This window comes from Nycticebus coucang, chromosome 12 (assembly GCF_027406575.1).
Source record: "Nycticebus coucang isolate mNycCou1 chromosome 12, mNycCou1.pri, whole genome shotgun sequence".
Lineage (NCBI taxonomy): Eukaryota > Metazoa > Chordata > Mammalia > Primates > Lorisidae > Nycticebus > Nycticebus coucang.
Window position 1 is genome coordinate 70,475,808 of NC_069791.1, and position 21,015 is coordinate 70,496,822.

Consider the following 21,015-nt stretch of genomic DNA (forward strand, 5'->3'; position numbering starts at 1 on the left):
AACTTTGGTGGTTTTTTTTTTTTTTTTTTGGAGACAGAGTGTCACTATGTCACCCTCAGTAGAGTGCCCTTGCGTCACAGCTCACAGCAACCTCAAACTCTTGGGCTTAAGCAATTTTCTTGCCTCAGCCTCCCAAGTAGCTGGAACTGTAGGCACCCGCCACAACGCATAGCTATTTTTTTGTTGCAGTTGTTCTTGTTTAGCAGGCCCAGGCCGGGTTGGACGTATGTGGTGGGCACCTTAACCACTGTGCTACGGGCGCCAAGCCTGGTTTTATTTTTTGTTTGTTGCTCTTACTTGTAATAGTGGTGGTGTTACTTTGAAATTACTTCCATTTTTAATATGGTTGGATATAGCAAGTAATTGTATTCATATTGATAGATTTTTCAGTGTAACAAATGAGACACACATATAAATTCAAATAAATAACACTAATTCTAAAATAAATTAGAAATAGCAATATGAATTCATAATTTTTTTTTTTTTTGAGACAGAGCCTCAAGCTGTTGCCCTGGGTAGAGTGCCATGGTCACAGCTCACAGCAACCTCCAACTCTTGGGTTAAAGCGATTCTCTTGCCTCAGCCTCCCAAGTAGCTGGGACTACAGGCACCCACCACAACGCCTGGCTATTTTTTGGTTGCAGCCATCATTGTTGTTTGGCGGGCCCAGGCTGGATTTGAACCCACCAGCTCAGGTGTATGTGGCTGGCACTTTAGCCACTTGAGCCACAGGCGCCAAGCCATGAGTTCATATATCTATCTCTTATCTATCAACATCTTTTGTCTGCTGAATGGCCTAGAAACAATGTTACCCAATAATAATGAGCACTCACAAAACCTAGATATTCAATTCTTTTCTTTTTTTATTAAATCATAGCTGTGTACATTAATGCAATTATGGGGTACAGTGTGCTGTTTTTGAAATACTTTCATAAAACTGGTTAACATAGCAGGATATTCAATTCTTGAAGAATCAACAAATTCCAAGTCTTGAGAATAACAGGTAAAAAGTGAGCCTGGGAAAAAAAATTTTTTTTTATAGAGACAGTCTCACTTTATCGCACTCAGTAGAGTGCCTTGGCGTCATCCAGCTCACAGTAACCTCCAACTCCTCGGCTTAGGCGATTCTCTTGCCTCAGCCTCCTGAGTAGCCGGGACTATAGGCACCCACCACAACACCCAGCTATTTGTTGCAGTTTGGCTGGGGCCAGGTTTGAACCCATCACACTCGGTATATGGGGCTGGTACCCTACCCACTGAGCCACAGGTGCCGCCCCTGGGAAACTTTCTAATGTCAGAGTTATAGCAAAAAGGATACAGTATCCTGATAAAAGAGGCTGCAGGAAGAAAAATAAAGGACATAGAAGCCAACTTAGCAAAAATTATGAAATTTGAATATTAGAATCCTGATCTAATCTCCCTTCTATTCCAGAAATAATCACTTTTCTCAATTTTGCACTTATCATTCCCTCAATCTTTTTAGCATTTTGCCATAAGTAAATGTATGTATATAGAAAATACATTATTTTGTTTTGTATGTTTTTGAACTTGATGTAAATGGACCTCTGCTCTATTTTTCTTCAAAGTACTTCTCACCATTTAACACATTTATTTTCTTATCTGTTTATTGTCTGGCTCACTCGCAGCTCCTTAAAAACCATTTTAAAATGTCTTGCTTTTATTCATTGCTGTTTCCCCAATTCGAAGAAGAGTGTCTGTTATACAGAAGGTGTTCAATAAATATTTGTTGAATGAAGAAAAGAGAGACTTTGCTCTCTACATAAGGAGTGGAATTCAAGCCATTTATGAAAAAGAAGAAATTCTAACTGTGGCTGATGAACACCACTAAGAGTTCCTATGTGTCAACAAAATGAGAGCAGGAAATTTCAAGGTAAAATTAAACGTAGCTTAAAAATAATTAAATGTAGTCGTCCCATAAAGCAATGGAAAAGACATCAGCTTCAGAACCAGACTAGAGGGTACAGTGGTGCACACCTGCCGTCCCAGCTACTGAGGCAGGAGGATCACTTGAGCCCAGGATTAGGAGGGGTAGTGAGCTATAATCTGGTCACTGCATTCCAGCCTGGGTGACAGAGCAAGACCCTATCTCTTAAAAACAACTACTACCACCACAACAGCAATAAAAAATTAAAATGAATATAATAAGGGAGGCTCGGCGCCTGTGGCTGAAGCGGCTAAGGCGCCAGCCACATACACCTGAGCTGGCAGGTTCGAATTCAGCCTGGGCCCGCCAAACAACAATGATGGCTGCAACCAAAAAATAGCCAGGCATTGTGGTAGGTGCCTGAAGCTCCAGCTACTTGGGAGGTGGAGGCAGGAGACTTGCTTGAGCCCAGGAGTTGGAGGTTGCTGTGAGCTCTGATGCCACAGCACTCTACCCAGGGTGACAGCTTGAGACTTTGTTTCAAAAAATAATAATAATAATAATAAAGGAATATTCTTTTAAAAAGAAAGGAAAAAGTCTGGGTGCTGTAATACTAGCACTCTGGGAGGTCAAGGTGAGTGAGTTGCTTGAGCTTACAAGTTCAAGACTAGCCTGAACAAGAGTGAGACCCTGTCTTTACTAAAAATAGAAAAACTAGCCATGTGTTGTGGTGGGAACCTATAGTTCCAGCTATTTGGGAGGTTGAGGCAAGAGAATTGCTCTAGCCCAAGAGTTTGAGGTTGCTGTGAGCTGTGATGCCAGGGGCATCTACTGAAGGAGACATAGTGAGACTGTCTCAAAGAAAAGAAAACAGGCTGGAATTTGGCTCTGCCACTTGTCAACTTGTGTGCCCTCAACCTCTCAACCCCTCAGCCTCTGTGCACTTTCTCATCTGCATAATGGGGACACTAATACAGGGTTGTTAATGAGCAGGTTAGATGAATGTATGAAGGAAAACACTGTAAACAATGCAATGAATATGATACTACAAAGTGCCATCAATATCTAAGGTCAGAGAAGACTGTAGATTAAGGTTCTCCACAGATTTTCTCTTTACATCCTCCTCTAATTTAAATTTTATATTCTAAATATATCTAATTTTTAAAAAGTTTCACCTTCTCTAATTAGCTGTTTCTCCTCAAACAACAATATTTTAAAAAATTGAAATGTAATTCACATAACAAAAACATTATTTCAAGTTGTATAATTAAAACGCAGTGGGCTTTTTAGTACATTAGCAAAGTTTTGCAACCATCACTATTATCTAATTCCAGAACATGTATTATGTATATGTGTGCATTTTTTTTTTTTTTTTTTTTGCAGTTTTTGGCCAGGGCCTGGCTTGAACCTGCCACATCCAGTATATGGGACTGGCACCCTACTCCTTGAGCCACAGGTGCCGCCCATCTAATTCTAGAATATTTCCATCATCCCCACCGCCACCCTCCCTACTCATTAGCAATCCCTTTCCCATTTCTTCCTCACCTGCTCCCAAGCACCTGGCATCCACTAACCTTTTTTCTGTTTCTATAAATTCCAGACATTTCATAGAAGTAGAACCATACAGTAAGTGTCCTTGTGTGTCTGGCTTCTTTCACTTAGTGTAATGTTTTCAGGCTTCATCCATGTTGCCCTACGTTTTTATGGCTGAATAATAGCCCATTACATGGATATACCAAATTTTATTTATCCATTCATATTAATTGGTAGATATTTTAGTTAGTTCCACTTTTTAACTATTATAATGCTTCTGTGAATATACACATAAGTTTTTGTGTGGACATGTTTTCAGTTGTCTTGGGTAGTGTTGCTTGGTTATGTGGTAACTCTATGTTGAACTTGTTAAGGAATTGCCAGATTGCAGCACTGGCATTCCCGCGAGCAAGGTAGGGAAGTCCAATTTCTCCACATCTTCGCCCACAAGTACTTATTGTTTTATTTCCAGAATTTTTTTTAAAGAAAAAGTTATTTTTCTAGTATATTTTTCTTTTTTTTTTTTTGAGACAGTCTCACTTACTAACCCCCGGTTGAGGGCCGTGATGTCACAGCTCACAGCAACCTCCAAATCCTTGGGCTTAGGAGATTCTCTTGCTGAATCTCAGACCCCCCTAGTAGCTGGGACACCGGCTATTTTTTGTTGTTGTTGTTGCAGCTTCAGAACACACGGCTATTTTTTGTTGTATGCAGCTTGGCCTGGACTGGTTTGAACCCAAAACCCTTGGTATATGGGGCCAGCGCCTTACCCACTGAGCCATAGGCACTGCCCTATTTTTTTAAAAGAAAAGAAAGGAGAGGGGTAGGGTTTCACTATGTCCCAAGGCTGAGCTCAAGTGATCTTCCGGTCTCAGCCTTTATAGTAGCTGGCACTGCAGCCACCATGCCTAGCTAATTATTATTATTGTACTTAATAGAATCATTCTTCATTTTACCTCTCCAACACTGCCTCAGCCTCATTAATATTGTAAGTCTGAAAACTATTAAATTCTAGACTTGTAATACTAATTCAAATTGAAACAAAATGTCCTATGAACTTTTACATATATTTTGTGATGCTCACATATATAAAAGTGAGTCCAAGGTGCTTCCAAAATCTGGCAAATATTGGCTATTGCAGTTGGCGTCGGCTAGCCATAGACTCGATTCACCATACCTCACAGAATCAGTGGACGAAAACGCACTTTAGGAACAAATCCCTGTCTTCAACAAAGAGCTGCCTGGAGTAAATTTAAGAGTGGCATTTGAATAGCTATGCACATGCATTGCACCATTATTTCCTTTCCTTCCCTCGTTCTAGGGTGAACTCTGAAACCCACAAAGGGATTCGCTTCTGGTAAAACTGGTAAGCAGTAATTTAGATTTAGGTAAAACCCCAGGTACCACAAACTAGCGCAGGTCCGCAGACATTCCTGGCTCCTCCCCCCGATCCGAGGCTGAGGGGCGGGGAGATGGGTGTTAAAGACAGCATGAGACCAATCCGCGCGCGTCCCCGGGAAGCAGCGCTCCTCGTTGGCTGATTAAGTCTCAGGGAGTAGCTTCGTTCCAATCCGCCTGTTAAGGGCGGGAGTAAGCGCCAGTGACGCGCAGCAGAAGGAGTAGACCCTGTGGAAGCACGTGACCGGGTCCTGGAGCCGGAAGCTACCTATGTGGTAGGGAGTTCCCGGAGCACCTAAGGCTGAGATGGTGAGTGAGGACGCATGCGCGGAAATAAGCGCCCGGGGTTCCGCGTCCCTGTTCCTCAATGTCTGTGGGTGCCCCTTGCTTGGCCTGCATTACCCTCTCCCCTCCAGTCACCCTGGGACGAAGAGAGAATGGAAATGGGAGGGGTGGGGACATAGAGGGCCGAAGAGGAGCTGTGGGAGGGTGTTCTGGACTGAGAGTCTGCGGGGCAGGTTTGGAGCGCTAAGGGAATTGTAGAGAGGGGCTGCAAAGGCCTCCCGGGGTAACAGAAGTGGGCTGTGGAAGACCAGGGGAGCCCCGGGGCCGACAATGATGGTGGGAGGAGTCTCAGGAAGATCCATGTTGAAGTCCACCGTAGAGGGAATAGGAAGGGCCCTCGCTTGGGAAAGAGAGAGCCGGGGAGCCATCATCAAGAGAGACGATTTGCAGGTGAAGGGTATCAGAGGCTATCCTAAGCATGCTTCTCACTGCTTGCATCTTTATCCACTAGACTTCCGCACTGACCCAGGGGCTGGAGCGAATCCCAGACCAGCTCGGGTATCTGGTGCTGAGCGAAGGTGCAGTGCTGGCGGTGCGTTCTGGGAAAGGGTCTGGGGTCCCCTTGTAATATTGTCCTTTCTGTTCTCAGCCTTTACCAGGTATTCTATCTAGCATATAGTAAGCTTTTAATAACCGATCTCTGGAGTCTTAGTCTTCTAACTGTTCTGAGGTAAAGGAATTTCACTCACTTTACCAAAGTCTCGCAGCTAGTTTCAGGTTTGATGATAATTAAGTTCTCTCAGTTATGTATTTATTTGGTATGTCTTAAAGAAGCTTTTATATTTTTTTCCATAGTACTGTATAGCTTTTTGATCTAGCTAGAGACAAGGCTTAAAGTTAAAGTTTGAAAACAATGCAAGTGGTAAAGACTACTGAAGGAGTTCTTCATGTTATGGCAAGGACACTTTCTTGGAGGTAGGTATTTAGTTGAGCTTAAATAAAGGAGAGTATTCAGGCCTGGGAGGTAAACATATTTGCAGGCATGTGACGTCAACCTGTCTAAATCGGTGGTGGGTTTATGGTGAAAAGATTTGAGGGAAAAAGAGGATTTAGTTAAGCAAAGGCTGTAATATAGAGGATTTTGAAATTAACACATTTGGACTTAATCTTGAGGGTAATAGGAAGTTTGAAAGTTTTCTGAATGGAAACATGACCCAATGAAATGGTTGAGCAAAATTGTTCTGGTAGTGTGAAGGTGGGTTTGAAAGGGAGTAAGCTAGACATGAGACTGGTCTGAGTAGGTGTAAGAAGAAATTTGAAAGGAATCAGTATAGCTTGGTAATGACTAGGTATAGGTAATAGAGGAAATACTTCTTTATCCGTAAGACTTTGAACTTAAGAGGCCTAGAAGAATGATAGTGTCTTAATAAACAGGAAATCAAGAAAGGAAGTAGATTGGGAGGGAGGTGAACAGGGAGAATTCTGATGGCCTGACTTAAGACATTAAGTTTGATGTAAGTAACAGCAGTTGCCAGGCATGGTGGCTCATGTCTGTAATCCTAGCACCCTGGGAGGTTGAGGCAGGTGGATTACTTGAGTTCAGGAGACCAGCCTGAGCAAGAGTAAGACCCCATCTCTAAAAAAGTTGCAGGGCATTGTGGTGGGTGCCTGTAGTCCTAGCTATTTAGGAAGCTGAGGTAAGAGGATCACTTAAGCCCAAGAGTTTGAGGTTGTTGTGAGCTGTGACACCGTGGCACTTTACCAAGGGTGAGAAAGTAAAACTCTGTCTCAAAAAAAAGCAGTTAAGTTGCTGTGAACTGTGTGACGCCACAGCACTCTACCGAGGGTAATAAAGTGAAACTCTGTCTCTTAAAAAAAAAAAAAAAAAAGCAGTTAATATGAGTTGTTCTAAGCATCTTTCCAATATTATTTATGTAACCCTCATAATAAGCCCATGAGGCAGGTACTGTTATCCTCAATTTACAAATGAGGAAACCGAGGTACAGTATGTCTAACAGCAAAGGAAACTAAACTAAACCTATTGTGAGGCCCATATCGAGGAGTTGGGAAAAGGAAGTTGAGATAGTCACTAGAAAAAAGGAAGCCCAGGCCACTGTCTCATACTTATCTAAGAAGTAAGTAGAGGGAGGAGTTGAAGGACAAAGGGGATGTTTACATTTTCACATTCTGCAGATAGAGCAGCAAGTGGGAAGACTGAGAAAAGGATGGTGTCTTTAACACGTCTGTGGTGGGCAGGCATTGATTTTGAAGAATGATTTTATTATATAGGTGAGGACAAGTAAGAAACCCAGTTTTGAGGGGTTAAGAAAAGAACAGTAATTAAAGAGATGGACGTTCCTGGTGCAGTGAGTGCTCATGCTTATAATCCTAGCAACTCAGGATGCTGAAAAAGGAAGAGTACTTGAGGCCAGTGGGCAACATAGTGAAACCTCTCTAAAAAAATAAGAAAAATTAGCTGGGCATGTTGGGACACACCTATAGGCCTAGCTACTTGGGTAGCTGAGGCAAGAAGCTTGTTTGAACTCAGGCTGTAGTGAGCTGATAATGCTACTGTATTCCTGGGTGAAAGAGCAAGACCCTGTCTCTTGAAAAAAATGAGACATGCTGCTCATCAGAAGCCCAGTATTTATGAGAATCAGGATGACATTGGGAAGGTGACAAGATACATCATGTGGAGGTTTAAGGATGGCTTTTCCAAAACTGGGTGGCCTAGGGGTATTGGAAGATGGAGAGAGAGAGCTAAAAGGACTGTCAGGAATTCCTTCCCAATGCTGTGCCTAAATTCCTACTACCCTTCTCCATCTGCATGCAGTCATCCGGGGATCTCGAGAATGATGAGCAGGCAGCCAGTGCCATCTCTGAGCTGGTCAGCACAGCCTGCGGTTTCCGACTGCACCACAGCATGAATGTCCCCTTCAAGCGTCTGTCGGGTGAGCCTTAGCCTCTGGTGGTGGTGGTAGGAGAGGGGGTTCTCCCAGAGGGTTTCTTAGGAAAAAAACACCTGTTTCCTTCTTACAAGCCTTCTACTATCTCCTCCTGGGGTCCCTGGTGTGTTCTCTTTCTTATCTTTGGAATTCCCCGTGTCAGAATTGAGCAGAGAAAGCAAGAAAAGAGAGATTTAACAAAGGCCATTCGGCTGGGCACAGTGGCTCATGCCTTTAATCCTAGCACTTTGAGAGGCCAAGGTGGGGGGATTGCTTGAGACCAGGAGTTGGAGAACACTGGGCAACATAGCAAGACCTTGTCTCTACAAAAAAAAATAGAATAATAAGCCAGGTGTGGTAGTGCCCACCTTTAGTCCCAGCTACTCAGGAGGAAGAGGTAAGAGGATTGCTTTAGCCCAGGAGTTTGAGGTTGCAGTATGATCACTCTATGGCACGCAAGCCTGGGCAACAGAGTGAGACCCAGTCTGCCCCACCAGGCATGCCCATCCCCCTGCCCTATAAAAGAAAGAGGCTACTATGAGCTTAGAACTATAGAATTTCTTTGGCTTTTGATCCCAGCCAATGTGTGTGTGACCTCGTAGAGGCTGATGCACCCACTAACTGTGTGCTCCCTTCCTTCTCCTGGGGCGAGGGAAGGTGGATCTTTCCTCCAGTGGTCTTTGGAGAGCACACACTGCTGGTGACCGTCTCAGGACAGAGGGTGTTTGTGGTGAAGAGGCAGAACCGAGGCCGGGAACCCATTGACGTCTGAACCAGCCAGAGGGTTCAGAGATGCGGATTGGGTCCATGGGCCTCTATGATGAAGGCATAGCCATCCTCCACCTCTTTCTTGGCTTGCTGCAAAAACTAAGGCCTTCTGCTCACCCACCCCTACCTGGAAGGGCAGAGGCTCAGGGACTTTGTACTGTGTCAAAGTGAATGAGGACAAGGGGACTTCCCTAATAAACTTGAGTCAGATGTTCTTCAGCCCAGGGATGTGTGTATGTGGGGGGTGGGTTACACTCCAGGTCTGTCTTCTACTTCTGGGGAGAAAGTCATATACTTCATAGGGTAAGTGAAGCAGGGTGACCTCTGAACATTGTAAAAGTGGGTATCAGAAACAAACGAATGGGAAGCGAGCAGGGGACCTGTCTGTGAACATGAGGAAGGGAAATAACTGTGAGTCCTGGCAGTCTCTGCTCCTTCCATTAACACATGAACAGCAATCATTCTTCACCCTCCTGAATAGGCATTTAATAGTCTCATTTCAGTTGGAAGCAGTAGTTGGAGAATAAGTTATAGGAACAGACCAAAAAAAAAAAAAAAACTTAAAGTGCTTCAGGCTGCAAACGTAAACATCAGGGGCAACAGGAGGCCCCCTCGCTGTCTCCCTGACCTCTCAGACAGGAGAGTCTTTGTCCAGGTCCTTTGTCATCACCACCCTAACCTCAGCCCTGTGGGGTGGGTGGGAGGGAATGTCAGAGGCAGAAAAGGACTAAACAGGAATGAAGAAAATACTTTGTAAACTTAGAACCAGAGTAAAGGGCTGGGGGCAAGAGAACTCTTTGAGCCCTTGCCCTGGCCTAGGGGTGGGGCCAGCCCCCCCTCCCCCCATGGGGAACTCGAGGAAATACTATTGCCTTAGTGCTGCGGCCAAGCCCACTCATTTCACAGCTTCTTCTCTCATCAGCAGACACAGACAGGCAGATCTGGTGGGCCTCCTCACCCCCAGGGGAGGCATTCCAGGGAGGCACAGACTGAGAGTAAACACCCCGTCCAGGGGCTTTCGGTTTCTGGAGTGTAAGAGGGAGCATAGCTGGCAGGGCACTATTTGACAGGCTCCACCACTAGGACCTTGCACTCGCGCTTGGCAATCTTGTCCAGAGAGAGCACAGCCTTGTCAGGGGGCAGGTAGAGGGGGCGGCCGACGGGGGAGGCCACGGGGGGTGTGATGGCCCTGCGCTCCATCACACTGCCTGACCTGGGAGAAAACAAAGGCTGTGGGCTCTGTCAAAGTCAGCACCCTCCCTGCTCCTTCCCTGGTTCCAGCTTCTGCCCAATCCAGTGCCACCACCCACCCCTACTCCCTGGTTTTATACCTCATGAGGTGGCTGCGGGAAGGCTGTTGGTGGGAGAATGACTGAGAGCGGCCCAGGCTAGCCTGATGCCTCTCCACCAAGTCCCGGACGGCAGGGCTGCTGGGGCTGCTTTTCCGAGAGAGAGGCCGGGCCTCAGGTGGAGGGTGTGACACACTGGCGGTGAACTGTAGCTTCAGTTTCATGTGCTGGCTCAGCTGGGGTGAGAGGCACAGGTCAGCATTCCCGCTGAGCTTCCAGGTCCCAGACCTTTCATATCTGCTCCTTCTTATTGACCAATGTTGGACCTCAATCCCACCTTCCTTCTGCCCAGCTTTTCAATATTCCCCATTATATTTCATACACAGAAGCTAAGGGTCCTTCCTGCCTCTCCCCACAACATTCTACATCACCCAGCACTCAGTCCAGACCCTCCCCAGCCCACCTCAAAGAGCCCGGTCCTCAGAGCTTGGAAGGCCACACTGAAGGTGAGCGCACTGCCCTTCCGGGAAAAACCCAGGTTGTTGAGAGGTGTATGGCAGACGACAGAGTCCAGGGCTGCCTGCATGGCCCGGCGTTCCTCCTCACACAGCTGTTTGCCTGGGGGCAGAAACAGGGACCAGGAAACACTACAGCGTTCCTCAGTTCCCAAAGGGCCTTCGCAAGCACAGCCTCCTTTGGTCCTCAGAGCCATTCTGTGGAGCAAACTGAGCAAATGTTATCTTTTGCCAGGTGGTATGGATGACAGTAGCTAATGCCGTGTGCTGAGCCTATTCTAACCACTTTGCATGTACCAACTCATCAATTTGCATGACAATCTCACGAGGTATTAATTGCTCTAGTTTAGAGGTGAGGCCTCTGAGGCTCAGGGAGGTTAAGTAACTTACCAAGGTCACACAGCTAGTAAATGAGAGGTAGAACTCATGCCAGAAAGTGTAGCTCCAGTGTCTATGCCCTTAAAAATCACTCTGCCTCACTGCCTTTCTAAACTCTCCATCTGTGACACTGTGGAGACTACCCAGGTATAGAGCCAAAGCCACCTGCCATAAGTCATCCACTGTGATGGGGACAACACCAGGTTTGAGCTGTTTTCACTGTCCTTCCTTCCTTGGGACTAGGTCCCAACTTGGCAGCTGACCTACCAGCCTGTGCATGCTCCGGGGTCCATACGAGCCTCACAGCAAGGAAGTCTTGGAGGTTGTTGAGCAGTGTGTATGTGACAGTAAAACGCTCATAGGTCCGAACAGGGGACTCACAAGAAGCAGTCATCACAAAGCATGGGCGGTCCAGGCGGACACTGGGCAGGCTAGGAACAGTGAGAGGGGGAAGCTGGATGTGTGTATCAGGCAACAGAGGTAGATGGGCAGTGCCTGCATGGCCCCACATGGAGTCCCACACACTCACCGGTAGTGGGTGTAGATGCTCTGGGTGAAGGGCAGTTTTGGGGTAGACCACTGAACCACAGCAATAAGGGGAACTTCCAAGCCCTGCAGGAAGGACAGGAGGAGACTTCACATATATTAGAGGTTCCCCTCCCATCTTTAATCAACCTCCTGGTTTTTCCTTCTCACTTTCCTTATCCCTTTCCTTGAACACACCAACCTTGGAACCTCCTTCCCTGGTTCCAGCTTCTGCTCACCTCCTTGGCCCCTGCAGGGGGCTGCTCACCCCCTCTCAACTGGAACAGGAAGTTGTGTTCCTCCAGGGCACTAAGTGGGCAGGGGAAGCAGCCAGAGGTACCAGGGAGCCGGCAAAAGGAGCCCATGGAGACTTCTCCAGACTGGTGACTAGTACAGAAAAGAGGACAGGGCATGATCTCTCCATCTTAGAGCTCAGCCTTTGCCCCTACCAGTTCATAGCCCTGCCACTCCCCAGGACCTCACCAGACATTGTCCACCAGCAGCACAGAGCCATCAGGCATAACAGGTAGATAACTAGCATTGAAGTTGGGGAGGATTCGGATATCCCAGATGGAGATTTCCTCTTGGGAGGAGCTGTTCAGCACTAATGGAGAAAACCAGCTTAGTTCTGAGTAGCTGGACCCTTTGGGCCCCACCTTTACCCTCCAAAAATGGACCTGTCCCCTCCAGCCTGCCCAGAAGAACTACCATCCAGTCAGTTCTCTTGCTTCTACTCAGGACTTGAGTAGGCAGATATGCTCACCCTTGAGCACAGTCAAGTGTTTTCCAGCCACAGTGAACTGCCGGCATTTCAGAACTGGAGGGGGCAGCAGAGTCAGCAGGGTGCTCACTGTGGATGGGGGCAGAAGCAAGAAATGATAATCTGGGCGCAGACTCACCTCCAACCCACAGCTCTAATCATCCTCTTCTCCCCCATAAGGTACTCTCCAGCATGACCCCTCCACTCGGTCCCCCAGATCCCAGACTCCAGCTGTTCTCTGCATTCTCCTCCCCACCTTGGGCCTTGAAAGCACTCTGCTCGCCCCGGAAGGTCTCCCCAGGAGATCGAGTCTGCAGCAATCGCAGGTAGCCTTGATCTCTGACCTCTGGTGCCTCAACCTCCCGCTTCCACACAGTCACTACAATCTGGGTTTGAGGGACACAGGACCACAGTCAAGGGTAGAGACAGGTGGCTGAGCCTCGAAAGGGCGTCTGAATTAGGACACCACCCCCAGCCATCTTACCTTGGCCTTAGGTGTCCCTGGGGGCAGTCTGTCCAATGAAACAGTGAGTGGGAAGATGACCTCATCTGTGGACACAATCGGTTCCTCCACAGGGAGCTGAGGTTGTGAATAGGGTGAAGAGATCAGTAGAGAGTCAAAGGCAGTCTGCTAGTGTTTTCTTTAAGACTGCACTATTAAGTCTCGTGCCCTCCTCCCCTCTCCTGGGCAGTCATCTGCTCCTTGCCTTAAGCACCCAGCGTCCATTTCCATCCTGTCTGTGGCACCCAGCAAACCGCCCCTCTGCCCTGTGCCATGTCACCCCAAACTTCTCACCGTGGTCGCTCCCCCTGAGGTAGCAGGGTCCGGGCCATGGGTGAGAAGAGGACTGCAGCCTCGGAACAACCCTCCACCCCCAGGATCCCCTCCCCCTGGGGGTTCGGAATCCTGGTTGCCGGCGCCCCCGCCCCCTGTCATCCCGCCTCCAGCGCTGACAGAGGCCAGGGCGGCCAGGGCGGTTGCCAGTTCTGCCCAGGCCCCTCGGGAGCCCAAGCCCGGACAGCCCCCAGCGCCGGACCCTGCGCCGCCTCGGCAGCGCAGCACCAGCAGGAAACGGACAGTCTCCCCCAAATATAGATGGTTGCGCCTGGGCAGCGCCCGGTACCGGCCCGGGTCCCCTGCCAGCTCTGCGCGCGGTGGCAGTGGCACGGCCGGAAAGTACATCGAGTAGTCGCACTGGGACTCCATGGGACAGCGAGGACAGAGCGCCCGGAGCTGGGACTGGAGACCTGCCCCGGCAGGGCCCACGGAGGACCAGGGAGCCCACTAGGGTGACTCCAGCAAGTCCTGACCCCCAGAGGTAATGCGCAGGGCCGAGGCGGTCCAAGAGACCAGCCCAGTCAGGAAAACCCGGGCAACGAACGCGGAACCGAGACTCCGTAATGCCAGAACCGGGCTACAGGACCGAATGACTGGCCACAAACCGGAAGCGGAAGGGGAGGGGTGTGGCCTCCAAGGCCCCGGAATCTCGGGGCTCCGGGAGCGGAGGAGGGGGCGGGATTGACGCGGTGGGCTGCGGCGTGGAGAATGGTCCTGAGATCGTAGGCGAGCTTTGGGAAGAAATATTGAAAAGATCCCTTCCAGCCCTGCTGCTCCCAGGAAGATTCTCCATTTTTCCTCTTTTTGTTCTACATAAGTCTAATAGAAGTTCCAAATTCTTTATTCATTCAACAAACATTTCATAGTGAAATAAACAATAACAAATATTTCATAGAGAAATGGACGAATCATTCCAGATCACCATGCCCCAACCTCTCCTGGCACCCTCCATCGTTAGCCCCTCGAGGGACTTTGGAGAGTGCTAAGAGGACCTGCAGTGGGGCTGGAAAGGGGAAAGGGCAAAATGTGTGGAGGCGAGAGGCGCTGCTGGGAACCTAATGTCTGGGATTCCACGTCCAAGGCCAGAAGACGGGGTCTGCATTAGGGCGGAATCCTATCCCTTCTGAGGGAAGCAGAAATGGCATGTAACTGCCCCATACACATCACATGTGCCCTTGTATCTTAGCTGCTTTTTGTTTTAAATCTGTGGTCTGATGCTTATGGAGAGAGCAGCTTTGAAGTCTTGAGGGGCAGTGGGGCTGTAGGGGGGAACTGCTTGGTGTCCAACTTGTCCTTGTATTGTAGCTCAGGGGTAACCAGGCGCTCACATTCTTCCTGGTCTTGGGGGCTCAGTCCACTCCGAAGTATATAGCCCAAAACCTTAGCTGACCCAAACTGGAAGGGGCGGAACCGACGGTCAGTGATGTATTTGGGGTCTAAAGCCTCACCCCCTACCAGACAATGTTTGGCCAGGGCTTCTCTGCGAGCCCGGAGCTCAGCCACGGCTTTCTCCAGCCGTTTCTGGCCATATTGCTCTATCCGTGTCCATAGACTACGATTGAAATGAACATAGAGAGCCCAGTCTAGGTTGTTCCAGGCTCGAGCCCGTGCATTCAGCCGCTGATCCTCAACAGTCAATCCACCGTTGTTGGCAATGCTGAGGCCCTGCTCACCTCCAGCCTGGGCATTGTGCATGAAGCCCACCACATCATCCAGATCCCAGCACAGGGCATCTGCCAGCAGAACTAAAGATTCATCAAAGTACTCAGCCACTAAGACCAGGTCAAAGACGGAGTCCAGCCACGCTAGGCTCCACTGGATGAAGGATGAAGACCCCAAATTTAAAGAGGGAGGGCTGCGTGTCTGGATGTTACCATGAACAACAGTGGAAATAGGATGGAAGAGAGCATTGGGATCTAGGATTCGGACTCGAGGGCCAGCGCCAGAAGGCAAGACATGCATCTGGTGGGGGTGGGGGTTTCTGGAGGGGTGAAGATTCCCTTTCTTGGCCCTCATCTCTGGAGGAAAGGGGAGACCAAAGTCAAACCATAATAAATTGCGGGCGTAGTGGTCCCCACGGCCCCCAGGCTGGTAGAAAGCTCGAGGATTGGCCAGGAAGGCAGCCAAAGATGGTGACTTTCGAAAGGCTGATGAGGTGGATTTATAATAGGAGAAGGCAGAGCGGGCCAGAGCAGCAGGATCTCGGACAATGGAAAAGAAGAAGCTGTCAGAAGGCATGACCTGAAGTACCTGTGAAGGAGAAAAGACAGACATAGGGAGAAAGAACTAGTTCCAGGAGAAAGTAAGCACAAGCCAAGTGCCCAGTGATTCCTAGAATCCTCACACTTTCTCACAGCTCTGCTAGGAACCCCCAGGTTCTGTGACTTGCTATCATCTCTGAGACTCAATTTGCTTATCTGATAAACGGGGATGATCATTCCTTCCTAGCTAATTATGAAGGATCTATGAGATAAAGGTTATAAAGAAACCTGGAGTGTGGGAAGCTAGGCTCCTTGGAGAGCAAAAGACACCCTGGACTGGGGCTTTGGAGAGCAGTGGCCACTTGGTAGGGTGCTGGCCTGAGGGCTTGGACATGTGATCTCCCTTCTCCCCAACACAGAATCAGGTTAACACCCTAACAATGCCCCACAGGCAGATACACATCAGAACCTAACTCCTAGATTCCCTGGAGGATTTCTGTATCTGAAAATGATTTCCATCATCATCCTGACCTTTCACTGTCTGCTCCAGAAGTATGGCACACCTAAAAGGCAAAGACTGAAGGCAGAGGCGTACAGGGATAGTGATGACAACAGACTTTGGCATTCAATTGACCTGGGATAAAATCCCAATTCTGCCATTTGCTAATTGTGTGACTTTGGGCATGTTATCAAACTTCTCAGAGTCTTTGTTTCTGCATCTATAAATCTGGGTTAACACTTACCTGGAAGAATATGGAAATGCCTGGAACATGGTAGGTATTCAATGAACAGTGGTGATGATGAAGTCCATCATTCTACCCCCTGGGGAAACTACCTCAAAGATCACTGTCATTGCCTCACTCCCAATAGCGATCCCTTAGTGCTCACTGTAAATCATGCCCACACTACTCCAGCTTCAATGACGGTGTCTTTGCAATCTTTGCTGAAGTTCTTCCAGGGTGCACACACTCCCTTTCTCACACATAGGACCGTGTCTGTGCTGATGCTCTGCTCCCTCTAAGAATACCTGATGTTCTCCTTACCACAAAGCCACGCCCACCTTTTCCTTTAAAACCCCTCTCTCCAGGCTTGGCGCCCATAGTACAGTGTTTACAGTACCAGCCACATACACCGAGGCTGGCGGTTTGAATCTGACCTAGGCCAGCTAAACAACAATGACAACTGTGACAAAAAAAAAAATAGCCTGTTGTTGGGCGCTGCCTGTGGCTCAGTGGGTAGGGTGCTGCCCCATATACCAAGGGTGGTGGGTTCAAACACGGCCCCAGCCAAACTGCAACAAAAAATAGCCGGGTGTTGTGCCAGGCACCTGTAGGCCCAGCTACTCGGGAGGCTGAAGCAAGAGAATTGCATAAGCCCAGGAGTTGGATGTTGCTGTGAGCTGTGACGCCACACCACTCCACCAAGGGCAATAAAGTGAGACTCTGTCTCTACAAAAAAAAAAAAAAAAAAAAAAAAAATAGCATGTGCCTGTAGTCCCAGCTACTTGGGAGGCTGAGGCAAAAGAATCACTAAAGCCCAAGAGTTTGAGGTTGCTGTGAGCTATGATGCAACAGCACTCTACTGAGGGCAACACAGTGAGACTCTGTCTCAAAAACAAAACAAAACAAAACAAAAACCATCTCTTCAGAAAGCTCCATCTCTTTTGATGGACACCATTCTGGATACAGCACACATACACATGCCTCAGAAACAGCCTTGAGTTTAGAGTATGTGGACCTGGGTTCAGTTCCTAGCTCTGTCACTTTCTATGTGTTGGAGGCCAGTTAGCCTCTCTGAGACTCAAACTCCTTGTATGTGTATTTGAGACACTTTTTTTTTTTTTTGTAGAGACAGGGTCTCACTTTATGGCCCTCGGTAGAGTGCCGTGGCCTCACACAGCTCACAGCAACTTCCAACTCCTGGGCTTAAGCGATTCTCTTGCCTCAGCCTCCCGAGTAGCTGGGACTACAGGCGCCTGCCACAACGCCCGGCTATTTTTTGGTTGCAGTTTGGCCGGGGCTGGGTTTGAACCCGCCACCCTCGGCACATGGGGCTGGCGCCTTACCGACTGAGCCACAGGCGCCGCCCTGTATTAGAGACACTTATAATGCCTTCTTGTAAAGGCGATGGTAAGATTAGTACCCAGCACTCAGTAAATACTCAGTAAAGGTTAGTTCCTCCCCTGTATCTTTTAATTTGCATATTGATTTTCTTCTGACAATCTTGGGTTCCTGTGTGGGCATGTGCTCAACTCTCCATTAGAACTGAGGCTTCTAGGTATCAGGACTTAGTTTCTACCCAACTATTTCTCTATGCTCAGCCTAGATCTTGACATATAGCTGATCCTCAAAATGTGGCAGATGGCTAGGTGCAGTGCCTGTAATCCCAGCACTTTGGGAGGTTAAGGTGGGAGAATCACTTGACCCCAGGAGTTCAAGACAAACCTGGACAACATAGCAAGATCCCATCCCTACAAAAAATTAGCAAAAAGAAAAAAATTAGCAAAAAATATATATATATGGGCTCGGCACCTGTGGCTCAAGCGGCTAAGGCGCCAGCCACATACACCTGAGCTGGTGGGTTCAAATCCAACCCGGGCCCGCCAAACAACAATGATGGCTGCAACCAAAAAATACCCAGGTGTTGTGGCAGGCACCTGTAGTCCCAGCTACTTGGGAGGCAGAGGCAGGAGAATCGCTTGAGCCCAGGAGTTGGAGGTTGCTGTGAGCTGTGTTGCCATGGTACTCTACCCAGGGTGACAGCCTGAGGCTCTGTCTCAAAAAAAAGAAAAGAAAAGAAAAGAAAGAAAGAAATATATGGCAAACTTGGTGGGGGAATGAGAGGAAGAAAAGTCAGGAGGAGCAGGGGCCCCCTAGTGGCAGTGGAAGAGACACTGAGGAGGGCAAGGGGCACCTAGAGGTAAGAGTTCAGAGCTCAGCTGGCAAGCAATGACAACAAAAAAATAAATTGGTCAAGGAAAGAGACTGGGTTAGCACCAGATGGGAGAGAGGAGGACTCTGGCTCCCAGAAGCTACTGAGGAAAGGATACGTGAGGAGCGGGCAATAGGAAATCCCTCCCTGTGGCCAGCCCCCATGTCCAACTTTTGGGTGAAAGTGATGTTCAATCCCATCCACCCCCTGCTATACCCCTCACCTCTTTTAGGTTGAACCTCATGTGGTGACAGAGGATGTGGAAGGGGAACTGGGTGTCTCCACCCTGGGGGTGGTGGCCTTTGACCCGAGAGGCCTGGAAAAGCCTTGGGTAGCCGAACTGGTAGCGGGCAGGGAGAGCGAAGCGCAGCCCATGCTGGTCCCCGTAGCGATGAAGCAGGCTTAGCACAGAGCTGCTCCCCGATTTATGCGTCTTCAGGAACACTAGCCGCTGCCGGGGTGGGCAGGACGGAGAGGCTGGTCTCGGGGATGGGGCCCAGGGATGTCGGAGCTGCAGCTTGGGTAGCCTGGGAAAAGACGGATGGCAAGTGTCCTTTCTCTCAGCAGTAAGTGGATAGGCTTCTTGTGGAGAGGACCAGAGGGCATGGAGTCCCTGAGAGTCAAAGCCCCAAATGGTATGGGAAGGAGGAAGTGGGGGCATCTGTAGGGAGCTGGAACAAGATTGGAAACTCACCTCCTCTGGAAGGGTCCCCCCCAGAGCTGGAGGGCAAATCCGATGGTCATGAAGACTCCCAGAGCCACCCCCAGGCTCCGAGGCCCCCAGAACCGCATCGTCCTGGTAGGAGACAGAGGACCCATGTGGCACAGGGAAGGGTGAAGCTAGAGAGGGACAGAGCCAGGGCAGGGAACAGAGGTAGAGACGGCTCGAGACAGCCCTGCAGCCACGGAAGGCACTGGCTGGAGTTCGGGGGGGTCATTCCCCAGGCCTGCTCACAGCCTTGGTTGAGCCTGCCCCTGAGTTAGCAGATTTTTGCCTCTGTCAGCGTCTAGAAGGGAAATGAGGGGGAAGGAGGGGAGTCTGAGGTAGAGTCTCCCCTCCTGCTGCAGCTGAGACCTGCCTCACTCAGGGAGGGAAGTGAACCGGGGTGCTGTCAACACCTAGACTCTTCTAGTGGTCTCACAACTACTCCCTCTACTGTCATCCTCTTTCTTGTCTCCATCCTTTCCACTGGCCCCCCACCTATGGTTCTCCCTAAGCCTCAGGGATTTGGAAGGGAAAGAAGAATCTCAGCTCATGAATGGAACAGCCAGCCAGAGATCAGACTAATCAGTTCATTATGACAGGTCAGATTGAGGCAGGCCCCTGGCTTTCTCCTAAGCCTCTCTGACTGTCTCAAGTGGGGATGAGAAGCTATAAGGAGAGAACCAGGAGCAGACAGGACACAGGTTAATGAACCGAAGCAGGAAGAAGGAAGGTTAGATTTATACAAGTGGCTTTGACATGACTAAGAGCCATTGTGTAGTAAACTCAGGCATCTCTCCTCTCTTTCAGCACGGGGCAGACCCCAGTGAGAAAAAAAATCCCAGATCCCTGGACACACCCTCATCCTACTTTCCTACCCTATCAGTGCACCCAGAGAAGGCTGAGAGGGTGGGGCTGGAGAGCAAGAAACTCTGTGACACAAATACTGAGTTTCCTAATCCACCGAGTTTGGCCCTGCCCCTTCAGATTATAACTCCCAATTACCGACCACGACCCCTCAAGCAAGAACAGACAGCCCCCTTCCCTGAGGGAGGTGACCCTAGGCAGAGAGAACCCATACTACTACCTAGATCCGCCTCCTCTGGCATGATTCCCCAATTCCTACTTTACCCCCAGCATAGACCCCAGAATCAGCCACAGCTGGCTCTCCCATCCTGAGTTCATTTCCTTCCATCTGTCTTCCTCTTCCCATTATCCCCATCCCAGCCCTCTGTCCCCTTCAGCTTTGATGACTGCTCAGTCCACTGTCAGCCTTTGGTTGGCCCCTGACCCTAGGTTCTATGAGCCCCTCGGATCTCCTCCCATGAATTCGAGACCCCAGCCTCGGCTTCACTTGCCCACTCACCGGACCACAAGGGGAGCAGCAGGGAAATGTGCAGGGCCCTCCCGCCTGCCCCAGCCACCGCCCGGCTCCTTGCTCAGCTCAACTTTCCCCACAAACTTTCTCGGCGCTGGCTCCTCCCCCCTCCCTTTGTCTGCCAGCCGGAGCAGCTGCTTCGTCTTCCATCGCATTTCTTGGTCTCCCCTCCCTGCGTGTTGCCCTCTCAGCCTGGGCATTTAGCCTGCCCTTGGAAGACGCCACTTCCACCCTCCTTTCGCACTCACTAATCAATTCTGCCTTTTTCTCTCAGCTTTCTGCAGAACAAAAGATTCATTCAGGCATCAGAAAAAACTAAGGAAGAAAGAAAAAAGTGATAGACAAGACTTAAAAGGAGACATTGTCAAGGACTTGGGGAGGTAGCCAGTGGCTGACACTCAGAGAACAAGATCCCTCACCCTGAAGGTAGGGGACAGTGGTGTGGTACTACTCTTAATGTCTCAGCGTTCAAAGAGCATTTTGCAGGTGACAAGGCACTTCCGTATATAGTTTCTAACTTGTCCCCACAGATCTCCCCTTAATTTGGGCAACTTAGAGACTGGGGGTGGAGGTGTCACTCCTCAGCCTGTGCCCCAGGGACAGGTTCTAAGAGAGGCAGAAACTGAGCCAGTCTCAGAAGCCCTGGGGTCTCTGCTAGGAGCCAGGACTAAGGGACTGATGCT

At 49.2% G+C, this 21,015-nt stretch overlaps 3 protein-coding genes across 7 annotated transcripts; 1 reads left to right on the forward strand and 2 right to left on the reverse strand.

Annotated features, from left to right (window-relative positions):
- Positions 1-5,003: 5,003 nt before the first annotated feature.
- On the forward strand, positions 5,004-9,028 carry LAMTOR4 (late endosomal/lysosomal adaptor, MAPK and MTOR activator 4). 4 transcript variants are annotated; one of them, XM_053555491.1, is made up of 4 exons: positions 5,004-5,125; positions 5,613-5,693; positions 7,935-8,052; positions 8,721-9,028. In XM_053555491.1, exons 1-4 carry the CDS (start codon positions 5,123-5,125, stop codon positions 8,816-8,818), a joined length of 300 nt encoding a protein of 99 aa, XP_053411466.1. In that variant the 5' UTR covers positions 5,004-5,122; the 3' UTR covers positions 8,819-9,028. The 4 variants fall into 4 exon arrangements, with proteins under 4 accessions (XP_053411466.1, XP_053411467.1, XP_053411464.1 ...); XM_053555492.1 differs by having other exon boundaries at positions 5,111-5,189; positions 8,704-9,028; XM_053555489.1 differs by having other exon boundaries at positions 5,117-5,189; positions 5,613-5,725.
- A 254-nt stretch (positions 9,029-9,282) lies between these two features.
- Positions 9,283-13,732, reverse strand: TRAPPC14 (trafficking protein particle complex subunit 14). 2 transcript variants are annotated; one of them, XM_053555485.1, is made up of 11 exons: positions 13,078-13,732; positions 12,766-12,861; positions 12,538-12,667; positions 12,285-12,371; positions 12,005-12,125; positions 11,761-11,908; positions 11,526-11,608; positions 11,264-11,427; positions 10,567-10,721; positions 10,146-10,339; positions 9,283-10,027 (listed from the first exon to the last, which is right to left on the reverse strand). In XM_053555485.1, exons 1-11 carry the CDS (start codon positions 13,486-13,488, stop codon positions 9,874-9,876), a joined length of 1,743 nt encoding a protein of 580 aa, XP_053411460.1. In that variant the 5' UTR covers positions 13,489-13,732; the 3' UTR covers positions 9,283-9,873. The 2 variants fall into 2 exon arrangements, with proteins under 2 accessions (XP_053411460.1, XP_053411461.1); XM_053555486.1 differs by having other exon boundaries at positions 13,237-13,718.
- A 209-nt stretch (positions 13,733-13,941) lies between these two features.
- On the reverse strand, positions 13,942-20,483 carry GAL3ST4 (galactose-3-O-sulfotransferase 4). Its single transcript, XM_053555487.1, has 4 exons — positions 20,321-20,483; positions 18,946-19,258; positions 18,475-18,778; positions 13,942-15,369 (listed from the first exon to the last, which is right to left on the reverse strand). Exons 2-4 carry the CDS (start codon positions 19,068-19,070, stop codon positions 14,338-14,340), a joined length of 1,461 nt encoding a protein of 486 aa, XP_053411462.1. The 5' UTR covers positions 19,071-19,258; positions 20,321-20,483; the 3' UTR covers positions 13,942-14,337.
- Between the last annotated feature and the right edge of the window lie 532 nt (positions 20,484-21,015).

Excerpts from the sequence above, each read along its gene's own strand:
- LAMTOR4 (XM_053555489.1), top strand. The coding sequence starts at position 5,123 with ATGGTGAGTGAGGACGCATGCGCGGAAATAAGCGCCCGGGGTTCCGCG. Across the intron at positions 5,726-7,934 it reads AAAGGGTCTGGGGTCCCCTT|TCATCCGGGGATCTCGAGAA; the intron begins GTAATATTGTCC and ends ATCTGCATGCAG. Across the intron at positions 8,053-8,720 it reads CCCCTTCAAGCGTCTGTCGG|TGGTCTTTGGAGAGCACACA; the intron begins GTGAGCCTTAGC and ends TCTTTCCTCCAG.
- TRAPPC14 (XM_053555485.1), bottom strand. The coding sequence starts at position 13,488 with ATGGAGTCCCAGTGCGACTACTCGATGTACTTTCCGGCCGTGCCACTG. Across the intron at positions 12,668-12,765 it reads CAGGGACACCTAAGGCCAAG|ATTGTAGTGACTGTGTGGAA; the intron begins GTAAGATGGCTG and ends CCTCAAACCCAG. Across the intron at positions 12,372-12,537 it reads GAGTGCTTTCAAGGCCCAAG|TGAGCACCCTGCTGACTCTG; the intron begins GTGGGGAGGAGA and ends CCCCATCCACAG.
- GAL3ST4 (XM_053555487.1), bottom strand. The coding sequence starts at position 19,070 with ATGGGTCCTCTGTCTCCTACCAGGACGATGCGGTTCTGGGGGCCTCGG. Across the intron at positions 18,779-18,945 it reads GGGGGACCCTTCCAGAGGAG|GCTACCCAAGCTGCAGCTCC; the intron begins GTGAGTTTCCAA and ends GTCTTTTCCCAG. Across the intron at positions 15,370-18,474 it reads TGAGGTTCAACCTAAAAGAG|GTACTTCAGGTCATGCCTTC; the intron begins GTGAGGGGTATA and ends TCTCCTTCACAG.